General features: G+C 39.6%; 1 protein-coding gene across 4 annotated transcripts in view; it reads left to right on the forward strand.

The window, feature by feature from the left end:
* The first annotated feature begins 374 nt into the window (after positions 1-374).
* Positions 375-23,533, forward strand: part of IPO5 (importin 5) — a 55,690-nt gene continuing 32,531 nt past the window's right edge. The window contains exons 1-5 of one of the 4 annotated variants that reach the window (XM_070579099.1): positions 375-665; positions 1,070-1,149; positions 11,242-11,349; positions 16,526-16,619; positions 22,185-22,265. In XM_070579099.1, coding sequence (XP_070435200.1) covers positions 16,530-16,619; positions 22,185-22,265 — 171 coding nt within the window. In that variant the 5' untranslated portion in view covers positions 375-665; positions 1,070-1,149; positions 11,242-11,349; positions 16,526-16,529. Of the gene's footprint in view, positions 666-1,069; positions 1,150-11,238; positions 11,350-15,588; positions 15,831-16,276; positions 16,620-22,184; positions 22,266-23,533 lie in introns of those variants that run through there. The other 3 variants (XM_070579098.1, XM_070579100.1, XM_070579097.1) reach the window with 3 other exon arrangements.

The raw sequence follows: 23,533 nt of genomic DNA on the forward strand, positions 1-23,533 counted from the left end.
GTCTGCACATGTCTTATGAAACAATTTAAAAAACCAAAAAGTTTGGTTTTAATTTCCATGAAAATTAATACACAGAATGATGAAATACTAAATGTAGCAAAACTCGGTCATCAAGGACCAGGACAATCTAGGCCAAACTTGATAAAATAATATATCATATGAGAACTACAAACCAAATGCCATAAACTTATTTATTAGGGAATTTGGCTTCCTTTTGCTTCCATATAAACGTATCTGTCTATTTAAGAGATCAGTTTCTTTTTTCAGTATTGAACAGTAGAATAGAATTGAAACCCATAGGTAAAGAAAATCCTCATATAGTTTCAAAACTGAGGTTGATGATATGCTTGTACCCAATCTTAGTAGCCCTCAATAGCGTGAGTTTTGAGTTTTGAGGTGTCAAAGGCCAGAGCTCCCTTCCCCTTCTACAGTTTTGGGTACAGTTGGGATAGCCCATAATATATGAAATGTGTGAATGGCCTGTAATGCTTGAGTGGTGGACAGATTGAAATGTGCCAAGCGGACGGTGCTGCTCACCTGCACCGGGTCATAATTGCAGTCAGATGTTTCCATGGTGACATCTCTGAGCCATGAGGTCGGAACTGTGGGATTAATGACATCCCACAACTGGAGCAACCATAGTGCCAAGAACAGCTTTGACTACTGTAAGTAATTCCCAAACCTCAAATTTAGATGAAAAAATTTAAGAACCTAATCCACACTGAAGGACAAATGAGGGTGATACTCGACGGAAAGTCTTTGTGTGTGAGATCCAGGAGGGCCTTTCAGCTCTCTCACCTTCTGGCGTCCCAGAGCAGTGCCTAAAAGGAAGGAAAGGCCAGAAAAAAATGATTCTGAGAACTTCCCAGACAGAAACCAAGAATGAAAGAGTGAAAATTCCATGATTGCTCATTGTTCCTTGATATTGTGCCCTAAATTAGCTGCAACTGCCTCCATGTACTTAATAAAGCATCACTTGATTAGAGCTGCTCAAAAGAATGTAGACTATTGTCCTAATTTTCCAGGTAGCCATCCTGAAACAGTCCAAATAAATTTTTATTTCCTTTAGGTGGTTCCGGGGAGAAACCTTTCCAGGGCCCATGTTCAGGCACAGCTGTTTTCGCTGATCAGGATCCTTGCAGCACCCGAGTAAGACTATAATTATCAGACATATTTTGTTCTGCCTCTGGCCACTGCTAATTGTGTTCTTTATATCCTTTATAATGGAAAGCTCCTACTATTTTCTCCTGCAATTATGATATTCATTTCTCCATCATTCCAACTTCTATTCACCAATTAATCAAAGTCCAATCCACCAGGACTTTGTACCAGACTGTCCTGTAGAAAAAAAGTGCTTAAAAGCAGTCTGACTCTTAGGGGCTTTAATTTCTCAAGTATCTCCAAGTAAATTCTGTTTAAAATGTTTAGAGTCTCCGTCTCAGCCTCTATACATTATGGTCTTGTCCTCTCAGAGGCTGAGTAAATTTTGTCTTAATTTTCAGAGATCATTAGTCAAGTAAATGAGGGAAAGCAAAGTTCATTTTCATTGTGGAAAAATTAAATCCATCACTAAGCAGTCAAAAGACCACTTATTTCACGGACTACCTTATTTAACTGCTTCTCCTAGAACTTAATCCCCTAACTAGGTATGAAAAACCCAAAACGGCATCTGACAAAGAAAATTATTAGACATGGGGGACTTGTGAATGGCAAGCAAGGCCTTTATTCTGTAAAGCTTCATTTAGACCTTCCTTAACAGTTTTGCTCTACCGCTTTGTCACGTGTTTCTGTGGATACATGTTGGACCCTCCATAGCGCCAGTAGTGAGGATAGCTTTGTGCCAGGGCATTGTTAGCATCCTAGGAGAGTCAAACCTCTGGAGCACAGTCACGAACCCCCAAGTGAAAAATATCTGAGTGGTCAAATAATTGTCAAGCTCATGTATGGTGCTCTATGGGAAATATACTCAGTTCCCTTCTCTGCCTCTATTTCACACCATCTAATGTACTTGGTTATCTGATTTCCAAGGTGTGCAGCAAACCAGATGATGAGAGCAGCTGACAAGTAGAGACAGTTGTCATGTTATGTTGGCAGCCGTAGTAAGTGGCAGCTGACTGAGAGGGAAAGTGGGGTAAAAAAAAAAACACCTTACTTCTAAAAGCCAGGCAGAGACGGAAGACCTCAAATCCCAGAGATCCAGAGCAATCTCATTTCGGGATGAGCAACCCTAAGTAGCCTCTGGAGTCATCACTCCATATCCACACAGTGTGATCATTGACTTAAAGAGCCTCCAGTGTTGGAGCTGGCAAGATACCCCAGGGATCTAGTCCAACGCTCCCAATTTACGGATGAGGAAACAGAGGCCCAGGGAAGCACTGAGAGCCCAGTTCAGGATCACAACGGGTTAGTAATGGTAGAGCAGTACCTATTATTAGCTATTATTATTATTATGAGTTAAAAATCTGATGTAAAAAATGGTTGAATATTGTTAATATTAATCTTTTAAATAACTTTGCTCTTGCATAAAATTAATTTCCATTAAGTAATCCATTCTTGGATGCTAAAATGTCACCTCTTCAGAAAGGTCTCCCCTGACCACCTTATTAAAAAGGGTACCTTTTTCACTTTCTGTCTCCTACCTTGATTTATCCATTATAATCTGTCACTTCTAAAACTTCTCCTAAAATTAACAGCTTAAATATATGATTTTCTTCTCGTTTTTAAATAGAATAGTCCTCCTCTTTCCTCAGAAGCGATTTAGCCACTATTCTCAATCTCATAACCACTAAACAGTCAATTCCTGACTGTTGGGCAGAGCCCCAGAAGAACAGGAGACTCGGTAAGCTGAGTCTAAGCAGCCTGAATCATAACATAATGGGATCCCTTTATAGTGATGGTGTTTAGATACAAATACCAACATTCCCATTTTAAGCTGAGTTCTATCAAAATTTTCTATCTGTAATTATGTTTTAGGAGAAAATATTTGGCCTGTGGTATAACTGAGTCCATGTAACACAAGCATTTTTATAACATGATTCCAATCTCATTCTTATTTCACACAGCAGATAGAACTTCAAACACATTCCTGCTTTCCCCCCTCCATATTATTTAAAATGGCAGGTGTATTATCTCTAATAATCAAGCAAAAACTTAAGCATAAATAAAACTAATTAGATAAATACTTAGGTTGAGATGGGAGAAGGACAGCATTTGACATCTTAGTGTTAGTTTCATCTAATTTCTTTAAATGAATATTTTCATTCCATATTGTTAAAGCATCCTAAGTGAGAGGTGGAGAAGTACATTAGAATGTAGGAGAGCTGAATGGTTGAAGATTAGAGAAAACAACATTTCCTTAGTACCATGTAAATACTACTTCTCTTGAAGTATAAAAAATAAAAATAATTCCCTCAAATAAAATGTTGTATAATCGACCTTTTCTTTGGCATTTGTGCCTACTTGTTCTTCCAAAGATCTTTACATTCACTGGTGAATTTCTAGGTATTAAAGAAATCCTCGCAACCAGAGATCAAAAGGGAATTCGAATTTAAGGTGACTAATGGTCAATGTATTATCACAGTTCCCTCTTCTGATTATTTTTGCATTATGTGTGAATTATAAACCTCCCCTGCCTGACCTTTAAGTGTTGGGATGTCCAAGAGCTGAGAGACATCCTCTTCTCTTTTCACCAGCGATCTCACTCACTTCCACAGCTTTAAATGCCATGAATGTGATGACTTAAATTGATATTCCCAGTCCTACCCTCTTCCTGAACTCCTGGCCCCTCTGTCCAACTGCTTGCTGGACATCGCCATTTGGTTGTCTACTAGGCATCTCAAACTTACCACGAATGAAACCCAACTCTTGTTTTCTTCTCTCCAGACCTTACCCCAAACACATCCTCACCTTCATAGCATCTTCATTGCTCAGACTCAAAACCTAGGTATCCTTGATTTCTCATTGCGCCCCCATTAGAGGAGGACCCACCATGAGGCTCATGAAGCTTAAGCTGCCAGGCCTTTCTCCTGCACAGAACCCTTCCAAGGTTCATTTCCAACTCATTTTGTGTTTAGTTTTTTATTTTTCTTACAAAGGAGCCTGTATAAGTTTCAGGTCCCACAAAACTTGGATCTGCCTCTGGACCCTGCATCCTGCTCTATTTCCGAAAGAAAAATATCTAAATCAGACCACTTGGGACACTGTCAATCGCTGTAGTCCACGCCACCACCTTCTCTGACCTGGAGTACTACCATGACCTCCTAATGCTCCCCCAGCTTCCTCACTTTCCTCCTACAGTCTATTTCCACTTTTTTGTTGGTTTGTTTTTGAGGAAGATTAGCCCTGAGCTAACATCTGCCGCCAATCCTCCTCTTTTTGCTGAGGAAGACTGGCCCTGAGCTAACATCCGTGCCCATCTTCCTCTACTTTATACATGGGACTCCCGCCACAGCATGGCTTGACAATCAGTGCGTAGTTCCGCACCTGGGATCCTAACCGGTGAACCCTGGGTCACTGAAACAGAATGAGCAAACTTAACCCCTGCGCCACCAGGCTGGCCCCTAGTCTATTTTCTAAGTAGCAGCCTGAATGACCTTTTAAAACTGTTTAAACGTTAAATGAGCTGTTAAAACTGGTCATATCCCTTACTTATCCCCCAACACTTCCCATCCACTTAGAATAAGTCACACTATTGAACTGACACAACACCCTGGGCCATCTGGCCCCTGCTTACCCTCCGCCCCTTCCCTCACAGCTTAGCCCCCGGCTATACCCTTCTTTCCTCATGGGAATACACCAGATTCAGTTTGGCCTTGGGGCTTTTGTATTCACTGTTTCCTCTGCGTGGGGGAATTTCCCCCATTTTGTCACTTGTTTCCTCATCCTTCAAGTCTCAGTTCAAATATCACCTCCCTCAAAACACTGCATCCCTAAAGAAGCAGCCAAGTCTCATCCCAGTCATTCTTGATCCCATTATCCTCCTCTTTCCACCACTCACCATATGAAATTATCTTATCTGCTCAGTTTACTTGTTTACTATCTGACTTCTTTCTCAAGACTATAAGCTCCATGAAGGTGGGAACCCAGTCTACTTGCTCACCACTGAATCCCATAGCCTAGCCTTCCTGCAGAGAATGTGACCAATAAATACTTGCTAAATAAGTGAATAAATGAAATGTTTGTTAAATAAATACTAATACAGAAAAATGTGGCATAAAGGAGAATTACACACAGAGTGGGTAGAATTGAAGAATATGAACTATTATAAAGTTCCTTTTGTTTCTACCTCATTAACTACAGACCATTAAAAATCTGTTCTGCCAGTGGGTACAAATTTGAGATGTGGATTGAGGTCACAATTAATATTCCACTAGGTATGTCATCATAATGCATGAGGTAAAATGTGTATGTCATTGTGTCCAAACTGTAAGATACTTGCTATAAAGAGCAAATGGAGAGGAAAATATATAGACTAAATCAGATCTGAACGTCCCCATTCTCCTTCCTCCCCCCCCAAAATAATGGTTTAGGAATGTTCAGAAGGTTTGAGGGTTATGAATGTTATCATCCATGTATTCTGAACTGAGTTAAAAATATTGTGAAAATAGAAAAAACTCAGTAATTGAGGTCTGGAACGATTTTCTTCAGCTCTCTAAGGAAAAGCAGTTTCTAAATAATAGCTTTACTGAAATATAATTCACATACCAGTTTACCTTTTTAAAGTGCACAATTGAATGTTTAGTATATTCACAGAGTTGCGCATCCACACCACTATCACATTCCAGAACATTTTCATCACCCAAAAACTCCATACCCATTAGCTGTCATTCCACATTACCTCCCCTCCTCTCCTGCCCCCTCTACTCCCACCTCAGGCCCCTGACAACCACTAATCTACTTTCTGTCTTTATGGATTTGCCGATTCTGAACATTTCATGCAAATGAAACCAAAAAACTGTGACTTTTCACGTCTGGCTTCTTTCACTTCGCATAATGTTTTTAAGGTTCATCCATGTTGTATTATGTATCAATACTTCATTTTTTATTGCCAAATAATATTCCATTGTATGGATATACCACACTGTGTTTATCTATGCATCAGTTGGTATAATCTTGGGCTGTTTCCACTTTTTGGCCATTATGAATAGTGTTGCTATGAACATTCATGTACAAGTTTTTGCGTAGACATATGTTTCCATTTCTCTTGTGCATATACCTAGAAATAGAATTGCTGAGTCACATGGTAACTTTGGGAAAACTGCCAAACTTTTCCAAATTGACTACATCATTTTACATTCTCATCAGCAAGGTGTGAGGGTTCCAATTTCTCCACATCCTCACCAACACTTGCTATTGTCTTTTTTACTATACCTATTCCAGTGGACATGAAGTGATATCTCATTGTGGTTTTGATTTGCATTTCCTTAATGACTAATGATGTTGAATATCTTTTAAAGTACTTATTATCCATTTGTATTCTTTTATCTTCTTTGGGGAAATGTCTATTCAAATGTTTTGCCCATTTTTTAATTGGGTTGCCTTTTGTTATTCAGTATAACGGTTCTTTATATATTCTGGATACAAGTCCCTTATCAGATATATGATTTGCAAATATTTTCTCCCAATCTATGGGTTGACTTTTCACTTTCTTTTTATTTATTTATTTATTTATTTATTTTTTGAGGAAGATTAGCCCTGAGCTAACATCTGCTGCCAATCCTCCTCTTTTTGCTGGGGAAGACTGGCCCCGAGCCAACATCCATGCCCATCCTCCTCTAACCTATATGTGGGACACCTACCACAGCGTGGCCCACCAAGTAGTTCCACGTCCCCACCAGGGATCTGAACCAGCAAACACCGGGCTGCTGAAGCAGAACATGCGCACTTAACTGCTGTGCCACCCACTGGGCCAGCCCCGACTTTTCACTTTCTTAATGGTTTCCTTTGAAACGAAAGATTTTAATTTTGATGAAGTCCAACTTATCTGTTTTTCCTTTTGTCTTTTGTGATTTCAGTGTCATATCCAAGAAACTGTTGCCTAATCCAAGGCCATGAAGATTTAGTCTTATATTTTTTTCTAAGAATTTTATAGTTTTAGCTCCTACATTTAGGTCTATACTCCATTTTGAGGTTTCTATATGGTGTGAGGTAGCAGTCCAGCTTCATTATTTTGCACGTGGATATCTAGTTGTACTTTTGTTGCAAAGACTATTCTTTCCCATCGAATGGTCTTGGCACCTGTATTTGTCAAGGTGTTCCAGAGAAACAGAACCAACTGGATATATAGAGAGAGATCTATTTTAATGAATTAGGTCACATGATTGGGGGGGCTGGCATGTCTGAAATCCATAGGGCAGGCCAGCAAGTGGAAATTCAGGGAAGAGTTCATGTTGCAGTCTTGAGCCTGAAATTTCCAGAGCAAGCCAGCAGGTGTTTCTACATTGCAGTCTTGAAGCAGAATTACTCCTTCCTCTGGAAACCTCAGTCTTTGCTAACAAGGCCTTCCACTGGTTGAATGAGACCCACCCACCCTATGGAGGTTAATCAGCTTTACTTAAAGTCAATTGATTCAAAGTGTTAATTACTTCCATACATACCTTCACAGAAATATCTATACTAGTGTTTGACCAAACAACTAGGCGCTATAGCCTGGCCAAGTTGAAATATAAAATTAACCATCACAGTACGCTTGTCAAAAATCAAATATAAGGTTGACCACAAATAGAAGGTTTATTTCTGGATTCTCCAGTCAATTCCATTAATCTATATGTCTGTCCTTATGCCAGTACCACAGTGTCTTGATTTTGTAAGCTTTATAATCAAGCTTTAAAATCAAGGTGTGAGGGGGCTGGCCCCGGGGCTGAGTGGTTAAGTTCGCGTGCTCCGCTGTAGGCGGCCCAGTGTTTCGTTGGTTCGAATCCTGGGCGCGGACATGGCACTGCTCATCAAACCACGCTGAGGCAGCGTCCCACATACCACAACTAGAAGGACCTACAACGAAGAATATACAACTATGTACCGGGGGGCTTTGGGGAGAAAAAGGAAAACAAATATTAAAAAATCTTAAAAAAAAAATTGTTTAAAATCAAGGTGTGAGTCTCCCAACTTTTGTTTTCTTCAAGATTATTTTGGTTGTTTGTAGTCTCTTGCAATTAATACAAATTTTAGATCAGCTTGCCTATTTCTGCAAAAAAAAAAAAGTTGAAATTTTGACAGCTATTGCCTAAAATCTGTACATCAGTTTGGGGACTATTGCCATCTTAATATTAAGTATTCCAATCCATGTGCATGGAATATTTTTCCATTTATTTAGATCTTTCTAAATTTCTTTTAGCTATGTTTTATAATTTTCAGTGTACAAGTCTTACACTTGTTTTGTTAAATTTGTTCCTGAGGGGGCCAGCCCAGTGGCATAGTGGTTAAGTTCACATGCAGTGCTTCACGGCCTGGGGTTGGCATGTTCAGATCCTGGGCACGGACCTACACACCGCACATCAAGCCATGCTGCAGCGGTATCTGTCATATAAAAATAGAGAAAGATTGGCACAGATATTAGCTCAGGGACAATCTTCTTCAAGCAAAGAGAGGAAGATTGGCAACAGATGTTAGCTCAGGGCCAAGCTTCCTCACCAAAAAAAAAAAAATTTATTCCTGAGTATTTTATTCTTTTTTGATGCTATTGTAAATGGTATTTTCTTAATTTCAGTTTTTGATTGTTCATTGCTAGTGTATGAAAATATAGGTGATTATTGTATATTGATCTTGTATCCTGCAACCTTGCTGAATTCATTTATTTGTTCTAATAGCATTTTTGTGGATCAATCAGATTTTTCTCCACGTAAGATCATGCCATTTGTGAATCTCTAATACAGTTGAATAAAAATGGTGAGAATGGACATTCCTGTCTTGTTCTTGATCTCAGGGAGAAAGCATTCAGTTTTTCCCCAATAAGTATCTTATTAGCGGTGGATTTTTCAGAGATAGCTTTTATCAGGTTAGGGAAATTTTCTTCTATTTCTAGTTTGTTGAGTGTTTTTATCATGAAAGGATGTTGGATTCTGTTTAAGGCTTTTTCTGCATCAATTGAGATGATCATGTGGTGTTTACACTTTATTAATTTGGTGTACCACATTGATTGATTTTCTTATGTTATACTAACCTTGCATTCCTGGGATAAATTCCACTAGGTCATGCTATATAATCCTTTTTATATGTTACTGGATTCAGTTTGATAGGGTTTTGTTGAGAACTTTTCTATCAATATTCATATTGGCATGTAGTTTTCTTGTGCTACCTTTGTTGGTTTTGGTATCAGGATGACATAGAATGAGGAAGTGTTCACTCTACTTCCGTTTTTTGGAAAAGTTTCAGGATCACTGGTGTTAATTCTCCTTTAAATGTTTGGTAGAATTCACCAGTGAGGCCATCTAGTCCTGGAAGTTTATTTGTGGGAAGTTTTTAGATTACTAATTCAATCTCTTTACTTGTTATATAAATCTATTCAGATTTTCTATTTCTTCTTGAATTCATTTCGGTAGTTATGTCTTTCTATGAATTTGTCTATTTCATGTGGGTTATCTAATCCATTAGCATACAATTGCTCATGGTATTCCCTTATATTCTTTTTATTGCTGAAAGCTTTGTAGTGATGCCCTCTCTATTAGTCTTGATTTTAGTAATTTGAATCTTTTCTTTTTCCTGGACAATCTAGCCAAAAGCCTGTCAATTTTGTTCATCTTTTCTAAGAAACCAAATTTTTCTCTATTGTTTTTCTATTCTCTTTCATTTATTTCCTTTCTTGTCTTTATTATTTCTTCTACTTGCTTTGGTTTTCTTCTAGTTTCTAAGAAACTAGATTAGATTATTGATTTGAGATCTCCCTTGTTTTTATTTTATTGATTCATTGATTGATTTTTTAATGCCTGCTCAAGTATTTTGCTCATTTTGTTTTTGAGCTCTTTATTGTTATCTTTTTAATTTTACTTTATTTTTTGCAGGGCAAGATTCACCCTGAGCTAACCTCTGCTGCCAATCTTCCTCTTTTCTTTTTCCTCTCCCAGTGCATGGTTGTACATCCCAGTAGTAAGTCCTTCTAGTCCTTCTATATGAGCCGCCACCACAGCACGGCAACTGACAGACGGGTAGTATGGTTCTGCAACTGGGAAACGGACTCGGACCACCAAAGTGGTGAGAGGGCTGAACTTTAACCACTAGGCCATCAGGGCTGGCTCAGATCTCTCTTCTTTGTCATGTAGATGTTTACAACTCTAAGTTTCCCTATGAGCACTTCTTTCACTGCATCCCATGTATTTTTCTTTTCATTCATCTCAAAGTATTTCCTAATTTCTCTTGTGATTTCTTCTTCAACCTATTTGTTACTTAGAAGTATGCTGATTAATTTCCACTTATTTGTGAATTCCTCAAATTTCCTTTTGTTCTTAATTTCTAATTTTGTTTTACTGTGAACAGGGAACTATTTTGTATGATTTCAATCCTTTTAAACTTACCAAAGCTTGTGTTATGGCCTAACACATGTTCTATTCTGGAGAATGTTCCCTATGCACTTGAGAAGAATGTGTATTCTACTGTTGTTGGATGGAGCGTCCTACAGATATCTGAGGTCTAGTTGGTGTATGGTGTTCTTCATGTCTTCTATTTATTGTTGATCTTCTCCCTAATGGTCCTTTCCATTATTGAATTGGGGATTGAAATCTCCAACTACTTTGTTGAATTTCTCCCTTCAATTCATGTATCTTGGGGCTCTGTTGATAGGTACATGTGTTTATAATTTTTAGACCTTCCTGATTGATTGACCATTTTATCATAATAAAATGTCCTCCTTTGTCTCTGACAACAACTTTGTCTTAAAATCTATTTTGTCTGACATTAGTAGAGGCATTTCAGTCTCTGTTGGATACTGTTTGCACGGTATATCTTTCTCCATCCTTTTACTTTCAACTTATTTGTGTTCTAAGGAAAACCATTTAACTTAAAAATTAAATTCTTCTGCTAAGTATATTGTTATTTTAGGTGTTAAAATGCAGCAAATGGTGGCTTTTAAATCCATTTACCACACTTCAATGAAAAAAATCGACATCAAAAAAAAGTAAAAGGTATTCTTCCTTCCCCCCAGCTCTTAACCAGTCCTTGATTTAATTTATAAGGATTTATTCTACAGGATCAAATCTGGAGTCTTCCTTACCTTCTAAAGATTCACAAATCTGTTTAATGTCCAACCAGCAGGGAAAGGAAATTCCTAAGCAAGGAACACTGCTCAGAAATTACTGTACCATGTCTCCAAATCCGTGAGAATCAAGTCAGAAAACTGGAAGCAACGGAAACGACTATAAGGTAACTGATTTTCACTGGGTGACGTCACTTCCTAAATCTAAATGAACTAAGTATGTAGGACCCCTATGTGTAGCTAGTTGCTTATTTTATTCTCTAGCAAAGTACTGTCCAATATAAATATAATATATAGTTAATATAATATATATAATGTAGAAATATAATGTGAACCTACAAATCACAAGTAATTTTAAAGTGTCTAGCAGCCATATTTTAAAAAGTAAAAACAGGCAGAATTGTTACTATAGTTAATAATTACAATTTATTGATAAATATAATTAACATTTTATTTAACACAATATATTATCATTTCTACATGTGATCAATATAAAATTGCTAGTTATTCTTAATGTCCTACTAAGTTTTTGCAATTTAGTGTGTATTTTACACTTAAAACACACCTTAATTCAAACTACCACATTTCAAGTGATCAGTTGGCACGAATGGCTAGTGGCTACCACATTGGACAGTGCAACTGTAGCATTTAAAGCTGAAAATGACCTTGAAATGCTCTATGATGATCACATCAAACTTAAAAAATTTGTTCTTAATCACATTTATTATGCATTGCTGTAACATGACTGCTCATGTAATAGGATTATAAAAAGGCAGTAATCTAACAGGTAGATGTGCAATCAGAATTAACTTTACACATTTTGGAGGTTTCAATCGGCATCAGCAATGACAGCTAACATCTGTTAAGCATTTACTCTGTGCCAGGCACTATGCCAAGTATTTTTACACATGGTGAAAGGTACTTCTATCTCCATTTCATAGAAGAGGAAGCTGGGGCTGAGAAAGGTTCATTAACTTGGGCAAGATCACACAGCATGTAAGTTGTGAAGCCATTATTGGAATTCTGATTCTGGCTGCCTCTGGAGCCTCTGCTCCTGGCCCCCAAACTCTACTGTCCCCCTAAAAGGAATCTGACCACCTGCAGACACTCAGTGAATTTCAAGCTATGAGAGACACAGATCAAAAGAAACTGAGTCCAAATTTCCCTGCCTGTGTACAATTCAGCAATTTGCTGAGGGCCTATTGTGTGCACTGCCCTTCAGGAATGCTAAGGTTTCACTGGCCCCTGGCTGCAACACTCTGACTGGAACAGACTGCTTCAGAGCAGGCGCTTGAAAGTTTTGATAGAAAGCAGCCGAAGAAATGTGAACAGTTCAGCATTTTTATTTCCAGTAAACAGCTTTTCAACAGCCTCATCTTTTTTGCTGGCTCTTATCTAGGCAACAAATAACATCAATATTAGAAAGAGTTAGGATTCTTATTTATCAGCCAAGTGTCTATTAACTATCCTTAACTCATTCCACATAATATTTTATTCTGCATAATTGGGAGACTAATAGAAAATGAACAAATACATTTTATAGACACACAAATCTGATGCATACATCTATATCACATGGAGCATTAAGAGTAATTGCTTATTTAAGGTCTATTTCTTTTTTTAATCCCAAAATCCATCCAACTAATAATAGAAAACATTTCTTGACTAACAACTACACAGACACCATACTATATGCATTTATGAATACTATCCTAACTTTTACAACACCCCTATGAAGAAATATTATTCCCATTTTACAGATTAGGAAACAATGCCAACTTTTTTTTCATCGTACCACATTAACTATTAATGCAAATACCTGTAAATAATACTATCACCATATACCTGTGTATAGTTACAATTATAATACTTTCATTTATATTATCTGAACTGACCCTCAGAGTAAGTTGTGACATAGAGAACATATGTGCTTACAACTACCAGGACAAGTAGCTGCTTCTCTTGGAGTCCTGGGGCAACTTAAAAAAAAATTACAGATTGTTCATTTGGGAGAATCTTTTTTTATTTATATTCAGCACCCAATAAACCAGAAATGACAGACAAGACTAAATTCTACCACAGTTGACAGAAGCTTTCACAGAGGTTTTATAAGCCTAACTTCTCCAGCCACCTCCCATTTCTAGAACACTGCCATCGACATGGAAGTCCATAAAACCAAGAATAGTAGCTGGAGAGGATTCTGATGCTGTCTTGTTAAGGAGTATTCTCTCCTGTAGTATTATAAAGAGGTCATGACCAGACTCTGCCGTGACTTCTGACAAACACCAAAAGTCCTAAATTACCTAGATTTCACATCCAGTTGAGAGAAACTTCCAGTATTTCATTTTCCCAACCTCACCCTTTTTCACAAGGCGTTGTAACTGCTCTGAGCAAATATGCCCCCAGAACTTAATAGAGGTATTATCAGGTCAAATAAGCTGAAGGGAAAGCACCAGGAGCTGCCCACTCACAGTTAATTGGCCCAAAGCAATGACAGCTAAACAGGAGTGAGCGAGCCTAAAAATCTTCTACCCTTCCACTTCACTACCAATTATAATTTAATGTTAGAACTTTTGTGATTAATAATATCATCCCTTAACAGCCATTATTATTCCATTTTATAGATGAGAAATTGAGGCTTAGAGACATTATGTGCTCACTCAAGTTCGCATAACTAGTAAGAGACTAAAGACCCAAATGCACTCAACTCAAGTTCAAGGTTCTCTACTTTCTCCCACCTAATCTCCTTGAAAAAAAATTTTATATTTTCGTGGGCTGCCTTTATACATCTTAGCTATTTTCTTATGGGGAGATAATAGTCATAAAACCAACAGGATTCTCTCCATGGTAAATGTGTTTCTCAGCACAATAAACTCTCAGAAGGCTGAGTACTACAAACTCTCCAAAATGGCAGGCCTGCTGCTGGAAATACAGTTCCCACCAGTAGGTTTCCTGGACATCACAACTGGTCTCCAGTGGCGGGATGTCTGTTACCCACCTTGGTTTATAGGACTTTCTCTCATTTGGGGCTCTCTTTATTCATTACCCTTAAAAATCATCTTCTCCTTTTTTGATTGGATATTTACAATAATGAAACAAGGCCAGGCTGTCATTCCATATTCTAGCAGTTAATGTCACCAATACTAACTTGCTTTGTTTCTAGTCTGAAATAGTAAGTTTATGCTTTGCCTCATCAAAAAAGAAGCTCCTTATTTTGATGTCTGTAGACTTATGTTGGACTTTCTATTATTTAATAATCATTAAACAAATATATGTAATCTACAGAGTGCCAATAAAAACATATCACAGCAGGTGTTAAAAAGTAACTAGAAATCAGGCCATACCCTGAGCAAGCCTCTGGACCATTCATCCTATTTCTCTGCTAACCTAGTCATTAAAAATAGTTGTTTTAGGGGCCAGCCCCATGGCGTAGTGGTTAAGTTTGCACACTCTGCTTCATCGGTCTGGGGTCTGCGGGTTTGGATCCTGGGTGCAGACCTACATACCGCTCATCAAACCATACAGCTTCCCACATACAAAATAGAGGAAGATGGGCACAGATGTTAGCTCAGGGCCAATCTTCCTCACCAAAAAAAAAAAAAAAAAAAAAAGGTTGTTTTAGTATGCAATTCCAAAAATCTTAATAACTTTGGGTGAGGAAAAATCCTCTTCAGAATCCAGACATGTCTGCTGCTGACAAGAAACAATTAAGCAAAATAACTAACCCAAATATACATAATGGTCTGTCTTTCACAAGAATGACAAATTGTCACATCTAAGAAACATCAATTCTACAAAAACAGGTCTGCAGACCTCTTGCAGAGAACCCCATCATCACTGTCACAGCTAAAACTTTCTAAGGGACTTTTCTCCACAAATCAATTAGAATCCTTTAAAATATCTTGGCCGGCAATGACAATTGCATGGGGATCCCAGGGCCTCAGCCCAGAGATTCTGGGCACAGTGGATGGATTCTAGGGTACAGCCAAAGTTTGAAACCGTTCACCTAAAAGCAAGTATTTTAAGCAGAACTCCAAAGAGCAGAACTTCAGCAGAACAGTCAGCAGGAGATTACATTCCCTAAATTAAATACCGTGGGCCGCCGGAAGTGTAGTACTCTCCATCTCAGCCAAGGTGCAACCTCACTAGGAACGTCGTGTCCTTTTGAGGCAAAAATGAATTGTATTCTTTTCTCCACTGTCACCCTCCGCCCAATGCACTGGACACAGGAGGGGCTCAGCAGAAGTGCCCTCTGATTCAACACTGCTCTCTCAGCCTTTGGCAGGTCCAGTAGTAAAGGAAGGTTGGATGCATTCTCTATGCATTAGTGTGCTGTAAGTGAAATCAGGTCTCTGGGCCCCTCAGTACCGCTGGGAATCAAAAAGAAACACTGAGAGATCAGCCCTACAAATCGCTGTTGCTTTAGGGAGAGCAGTGTCTTTCTCAACTTCCCCAACCACCAAAAGAACGGGACCCAAAAAACAAGGAATTCAAGGGGATAGCCACGGATCCTGGCGGGGGACGGAGTGGAGGCATGTGCGCTACGTGGACATCTCAAGACGGCCGCGAGCTGGGGAGGGGAGGCCTGGCGGGAGGGCCCAGCGCTGAGTAACCCCTCATCCGGGCACGCCAGGGTCGTGAGTCACTGGTGAGCGCAGCGGGAGGAAGGGGCGGCCTGAGTCATAGCCCTGGGGGAGGTCGAAGGGTCTGACAGACCGAGGGGTCCGTGGAGGCTGGGGGTGGAATTTAAGTAGGAAATGGGTTTTAAGGGCGCCATCCCGGGATGTGGGGTGGTTTAGGGTCGCGGGGGCCGAGGGGACTGGAGCTGGGGGCGCTCCTCGAGCCGCCGGGAGGGGCTGCGGGCAGGCAGGGAAGGAGGCCGGCCAGACCACGGCGACGAAATCTCCCGCGCTCTGGAACTGGTTCCTCCTCCCCAGCCCGGCCGCACGCCCCTCACCACAACCGGCTGGCTCCGCCCGCCACCCGCGCGACGCAGCCCGGGCCTCAGCTGGGCGGCCGAGTCCCGCGCCGCACGCCGCCGGTGACGGCACTGCAGGGTGCGTGGCCAATCGGCGCGGCCCCCGAGGAGGGGCCTCGGCCCCGCCCTCCGCGCCCAGGGCCAATGAGGCGCCGGCACCGGAGGCCGCGGCGGGGTGAGGGGTCGCGAGGCCCCGCCCCGTCCTCCCCTTTCCCCTTTGCCCCGCCCTTTCCCGCCCGGCCCCCCCAGCCCCGCGCCGCCGCTGGTGCCGGTCCCCGCGCTGGGCCCGCCCCCGCCCCTCCCGCCGGCCCGCCAGCGCGCCTCACGGCTCCTGTCTCCCCTCCCTCCTTCTCTCTCACGCCTAGCGCAATGGCGGCGGCCGCGGCGGAGCAGCAACAGTTCTACCTGCTCCTGGGAAACCTGCTCAGCCCCGACAATGTGGTCCGGAAACAGGCAGAGGTAACCGAGCTCTCCACCCCCGACCCCGCGCCCCGGCCGGCTCGCCGAGCCTTCCCCCGACGCCGCCCCGCCGGGCCTCGGCCGCTCCGCCTCGGCCGCGCAGGCCAGGCCGGGCGGGCGGCGGCCGCGCAGCCCACGTGTGAGGCGGCCCGCGGCTCCCGGCCGTGCCCCCGGGCCCTTCCGGCCCTTGCGGCCGCGGCACCGGTTCCCTCCCCGCCGCCCCTCGCACACACGTGCGGCCGCTCCTGACACGCTGCCCCCGCCCAGAGGGGGAAGCCGGGCGGCGGGGGGGATGTGGGGTGTGGGGCGGGCCCCGGCTCCCCTCGCTCCTTTCCCGCTTTCTCCCAGTGGGAGCCTCCCCCGCCCTTCCAGCCGCGGTCTCCACCCAGCCCGCTTGTCCCCCAACCCTGGCCACCACCTGACCATCACCCTGCTTCTCTCCTGCCCCTCAGTCTTCGCTTCCGTCTGTCCCTCCCTTCCCCGTCCCCTCCTTTTGAGATCTTGCCCTGTCTCCTTCTTTCTGCTTATTTCCATTTTGCTCTCTGTCTCCTGTCTAGTTCCTAACGTCAGAAGCAGGATTTCCCTCCTCCCCCCAATCTTGTGAAGTTGCCTTTAGGATTTCTTTCTAAGCAACTTCCACCTTACTTTGCTGTTAAGACAAATTTTCTTTGATCTCTAGAGATTTGTGGTCTCCTGACATAAGTGGGATGTCTTGGGACTTCCGTTGTTTAACTGGGCCAATGCCATATGTTTAAGTCTTTAATTTCATTAAATCTAACCCAAATCTCCGTCTCTTTTTTTTTTTTAACCACCTCTGGCTCCTGGCCTCTAAAATGTATATATACTTTCAAGAGACAATATTTCCAATGTATCTGCAAGTTCATTTACCAAGTAGCAGTAAGACACCCTTGGTTCAGTAGAAGACTGATGTTAATACTGTCGGTGTTGAGACCCCCATTTGTGTGAGATACTTCAAGGAAAGGGCAGAAACTTTCCCGAGTCTCTTAAGTGCATTATCAGAGCTATCTTCAAACTAGGTTGTCTGTGGAGGTCTTTGCCACCATGCGATTGAAGATTTTTATAGGATGTTCAGCCGGTTATTTTTACAGAGAAAAAATTTGTTTTATATATGACTAATGAAATTGAGGGACAAGTCGTCTTCTGGACTCACAAGTTTTGTAGTTGTCTTTAAAATCAGTGTTGTTAAGACTTGGAATAGGTTTAGGATGTGCTGGTTACACTTAGTGGTTTTGTAATACACGAAGTAAATACACTGGAAGTAAAGTTCTGTGTGAAAAAGCACTTGAAACGACTATTAACTTCATCCTAATGACTTTTGATTCATTTATTATACATGTTCATGTAAAAATTCAAACAGTGCAAGTAGTTTTTTATCCCGTTCCCCAAAGGTAACCACTTTTAAGTGTCTTGTGAATCTTCCCTAAGAATACCTTTACAGGTGTGTATGTATACATTCATTTTTACGTCAATGGATTTGTAATACACGTACTATTATGCAACTTGGATTTTTCACTCAGTATAGTTCATATTGCCACATAAGAGAGTTTGTTAAAGCAGCTATGTAGTATTCCATCATAAGGAAGTAGTATTGATTCAACCAACCTTCTATGAATGGACATTGATGTTTCCAGTGCCCTGCTCTTGCAAATTGTGCTCTATGTGAGTACATGTATACCTATCTTTTCAGACTTTGCCAGGTTTAGTTGTAGAATACTTAAAAGTAGCGTTTGTCCTTGGAAGTAACGTGCATTTATTAGTTCTATCAATTTGCACTCCTATCAGTGGGATGTGAATGCCTAGTAAAACATGTTAATGCTTTCTGCTAACTCTAGTGGTGATTTTTCACCAAAATAAATTCTTAATCCCAACCCATAATAGAAATTTCCATGTGTTACAAAGCAGAACAGCATTGTAATTAGTAAGCTAGTTTAATTCTCCCTCTTCCCTCCAGTTGCTTAAGTCTATTGTCAAGCATAGTGGGGAATCTCTTGTCTATTGAACTAAATACCAGTGTCTGGTTCAGCTTGAATTCCAATTGGTGCCTGTTGTAAATCTTTTATCACTTCCATCACTTTGGGGATAGTTAGCTGCATTCAGCACATTTTCACATAAAGAACAATTGCAAATATGTACTGTTATTCTCTTAGTCTCTTTATTCCTAGTGAAAACATTCAGATATTACGTTTTACTTTCTTTGTATATTCTTGGAATATACTAATATGTAAAGTAAGTTATAGAATTTTCTTAATTTGACACAAAAAAGGTAAATGTTTGAGGGAAAGCCCCCTGGCACCATATAATATGGCACTAAGCTGGTCTGTAAATAGAGCTTCCTAAAAAAGCAAAATATTTGCAAAAAGAAATAGTTGTGTGATGATACCTTAATCTTTTTTTTTCCTTTTGACACAAGCCTTTTATAAATAATCAAACTAAATAAAATTGAGTATTGCAGTCTGATGTAGCAAATAGAGACCTTTTTTTGAACTATAGAATTGGCAAGGGCTCAGTAAATATCTTTGTAATTTACTCAGTCAAAATAAAAATACTTAGTTGACACATAAATGCCAAACTGTTGACTAAGGTGACTTGTTTTGTCTTCAGATATGGAATCAAGTACAGTAAGTGACTTTCTTTTATTGTAATATATTGTTGAAAGCATTGAAGAGCTTCAAAACTTTAAAAAGTTTCCATTGTATAAACCATTTGGTAGTCTTTATATTTTATTTCTATTAATATTTTTTCAAGGGCTTTCTCTTTAACTTTACAAAAAATGTTCCTGATATTTGAAGAAATGATTTAAATGCCCTTAAAGTCTCAAAATACAGTAATTAACATGAAGACACAATTGAATGAATAATTAACAAGTAATCCAAAATTGAATGTCCATAGCGTTCATGACTAAACATTTTTATGTGGCATAAGCTTAAGTGTTTTGTTAATCATGTGCATGGATTTTGTATTCTTATTAATTTTTTCCATTGACTGTTCCTCATTGATTATAATATAGAACTTCATTAATGAGATTTGAATTGAAAGAGGATAATGTTTTGAAAAATATACCTGATTTTTGAGGAACCATGGTGTTTGCTAGGTAAAAGCTGTTTGTCCCCTCTTTTACGTTTCCCTGCACAAAGTAGGCTTGCCATAAATATTGATGGAGTAAGTGAGATGAGTACATATTAGCGTTTCTCCTTTGTGGGTGGGAAGAGGGGAGGTGAAATCTGCTTTACGTTGTGTGATTGTTTATGGTAGAATCAAATGGAAGTGGAATTTTATTTGCCACAACACTGGTGACATTCATTGAACCTGCTTGGACGAGTGCTAGTAATATTCTTAGAAATATTCTCTGTATTTCCTGTACTCTTATGTGCAAGGTGCTCGGAATACGGACAGGAAAAGATACCAACCCCGTTTTTGTGGAACTCGGTCTGTTTAGGCTAGAAAAAGTTACACTTTTGATTTTAAGGCTGTTCTTTTTGCCAAACTATTCTCCTTGACCAGTGTTTTGGTATCGTTGTAATACTATATCTGGATTGCCGCAAAAGAACGAATCAAATGGGGAGAACCCTCCCTCAGGAGTCAGATATCATGCGTACTAAACTCGCCCTCCAGTGACTTCTAATTCATTATGAAATAGAGTTTAATATTTGACTTAATGTTTTTAAGTCCTTACTAGAATTAACATAGTATAACTGTCATACTAATAGACCCACCTGGGCGAGGCTAGAGATCCTCACAATTTATATCAGGTTTTCTCAGAGCAAAACCCTAGTGGAAAAAATTTTTCCAAAACTTTATTTAGACCACTGGAAATTTAAGTGTGAAACATCTGTAGCGTCTACAGTGCATCAGGGGCTAAGATAGGTGCAAAAAATAAAAAGACATTTTTGTTGTGCTGCAAGAGACTGTTTAAATGAAAAGGCTATACTGGTTTTTGAGTTGCTTTGATAAAGATAAGTGAAAAACCTAAAGGTGTACATACCATTTTTACAGTCATCTTGTGAATATCTTTAGATAAATTATCTCATTTCTGGGTAAATAAATTCAGATCATCTTCTCTCTTCAGCCGTGAGTACGTGTGACAGTGTTCAGCATTGTTTTGTTCCTGTGTGCTTATGTATTTAGAGGAAGTTGAGGTTATCAGAACATTTTGAATTCTCTTTTTCCCAAAATTTACTCTCCCCCAAGCTGAGATATGTTTGGGAAGTTTGAAAACTGTGTAGCACTGCGTGATAGAACTGGTGGTTTGGTGGAATGAGCCCTCAGGGGTGAAATTTAGAGAGAGCGATCAGCCAGGGAGATGTGAGTACAGTTGACCTCAAGACCAGAGTTCTTTCTTCTGTTTATTGTCTGTGACCTTGGGCAAGTCATTAACTTCTGAGCCTTTATTTCCTTATCTGTCAATATCTCAGGGCTACCGGGGAGCACTAAGTAAAAGGTATAAGGTAGATGTGGATTCAGAGAAGCCCTGTTTTCCCTCCCTGATCCTTGTCACATCTCTCCAAAGAAACCAGGTAGATTTATATGGGGTGGTAGCTCTTAGAAAGCAGGCAAGCTCTGAACTTAGACTGCTAGAAAATTAACATGTTAGCTACATTATACCCTTAAAGTGGATAGATGAGAGTGGACTACATTTATTTACTAAGAGGCTTCTTGGGGGAAAACAAGTCCAAGTGTACTTAAAATAATGCTTTCTTTTCCACAGTGAAAGACTGCTTTTAGAATTTTTGTACATGAATCTATACTTCTCTTCACCTTAACTTTTGTAGACGTCGTATGTTTATCCATTATTTTTTGATCCACTGACACTCAGTCTTTTAATTGGTGTCAGCTTGCTTTTTATTGTTAACCAATTTGCTCTCATTTTATGTTATTAATGGAGAAGGAAAGAAGTGTCCTGAGTCACAAAACCTAGATTTCTAGATCTATTAAAATGATGCTAAAGTCTCCTGGCCAAATTTCTCCTGACCGTATTTATTTATGTTTATAATATGGTTTTAGTATAATCCTTGCTTGAAAGAAAGGGTGGCATAAAGAATTTGAATACTTTGCTTTTCCCTTCTCTGACTTGCTTCATGTGAGGTGTCTGGTGGTTGTGAGTAGTGGTACTTTGAACCACTTCCTCATAATCTGGCCTAAAAGATGTTGACGAGATGAGCAGCTTTCCATGATGTACGGGGATGTTGAGTGAGCACTTACTTTGTAGCATGGTAGCTCAGATCACATTCAACAATTTTTTGGCTCTCTGAGGCCTTGAGTTTTGTTAAGGGAGCAAAAGTTGGGAAAATGTGCACATACATCAGAAGAATCCATTTAAGAGATAAAGGAGGAAAGGAACTTGATAAGTAACTCCGTGGACGTCTTCTTTCCTAACCTATCTGAAGTATGTTTTATGTCACAGGAGAAAATTTTAACACCAAACCCAGATTATATGACCCTCATGTCTAGATCTTTCCCACTCTTTGTTTCATTTCTTCTCACTGGTGTACTCAAGAAGTTTTCTGACATTATCTTCTAAGCTCTAATGTTTTTCTTTTCATGTAGGAAACCTATGAGAATATCCCAGGCCAATCAAAGATCACATTCCTCTTACAAGCCATCAGAAATACAACAGCTGCTGAGGAGGTACTACTTGAATATTTGAGAATATGACGTTGCTACAGAACAACTTGGCTATCAGATGTGGGCAGAGTAGATAATGAGAACTGTTGTTTACTGCCTAGACGTTATCAGGACTTTGAACTTATTTTCTAAAAGCTACTTTGAAGTTATAATTTAAGTACTCTGTATTAAAAGTGAGAATTTCTTTTTTTCCATGTAAGATGATGTGTCTAGACTATTTGAAAGTTAGTGGTTCTTAAATAACTACATAAAAATTAGTAAATTTAAGTGAGTTCTGTAACTATAAAAAATTTTCTTCCTTGAAACCATTCTAAAGGAGGAAATTTAATTCGTGTAGTGTTTTAATGTGTTGCCAGATATTTCTGAATAAATACTTTGGTCTATCTTTAAAAATGTTATGCTTATAGCCATCTCTCAGTGGTGAAGAATATGTGCTAAAGATGTTTAGGAGCAAAGAGACACTTTGTGGAGTGCTTTAAAAATCATAGTTTTTGGCAAATTACTTAGTTACCTTATCAAATTCAAATTTATAATTTCTTACTGGTTTTCTGTGCATTTAGCAGCTAACTTTTTTCCCTTCCCCAAAGTAATATCCTTGAGTATACTGAATCTTAATTGAATAGTCTGTATTTATTTTGGAAAAGGAGTCAAAATACCCAAGTCTAGAAAACTTACCCACCTAGGAAGCATTGCATTTATGATTTGTAAAGGGAAACTTCTTTGCTAACAGTCACACTATGTGTAAAATGCTTATGTTAACACATGATGGAAGTGAAATCTGATTTCTAGTCAAATCAGTTTGAATTGGCAATTTCATGTTCTCTGGTAACACTTTGAAAACATTTTTAAAGTGCCCCAGTTTTTTAAAATAGATGACCCAAAAGGCGCTTCTTCACCTTTGTAACATATTCTCTGTTTCATTCAAAATGAATGTCAAACATGAAGAACAGACATATATAAGGTAACTTAAGTCTCTAAAAACAGTTGGCTATTTTAATTCTTGAAGATTGATGTAAGTCAGCTACAAAACAAATTTTAAAGCCAAGAATAATATGAAAATTAGTGAATTTTATTTTTAAAAACACATATTGAGCCATATTTAAATAATTTGATGTGATTTAGAAATTAGAGGATGATTGTGAACTGGCCTCAGCATCTTAATTGTGGCTTCATGGTTTCCAGCATATGTGTGAGAAGGACTGCACAAATTTTAACCACTTTTCGGGGGATTTTAACCACTTTGAATCCTTTCTAGAGCACACACTTTTTTG

The sequence above is a fragment of the Equus przewalskii genome, chromosome 16 (genome assembly GCF_037783145.1).
Source record: "Equus przewalskii isolate Varuska chromosome 16, EquPr2, whole genome shotgun sequence".
Lineage (NCBI taxonomy): Eukaryota > Metazoa > Chordata > Mammalia > Perissodactyla > Equidae > Equus > Equus przewalskii.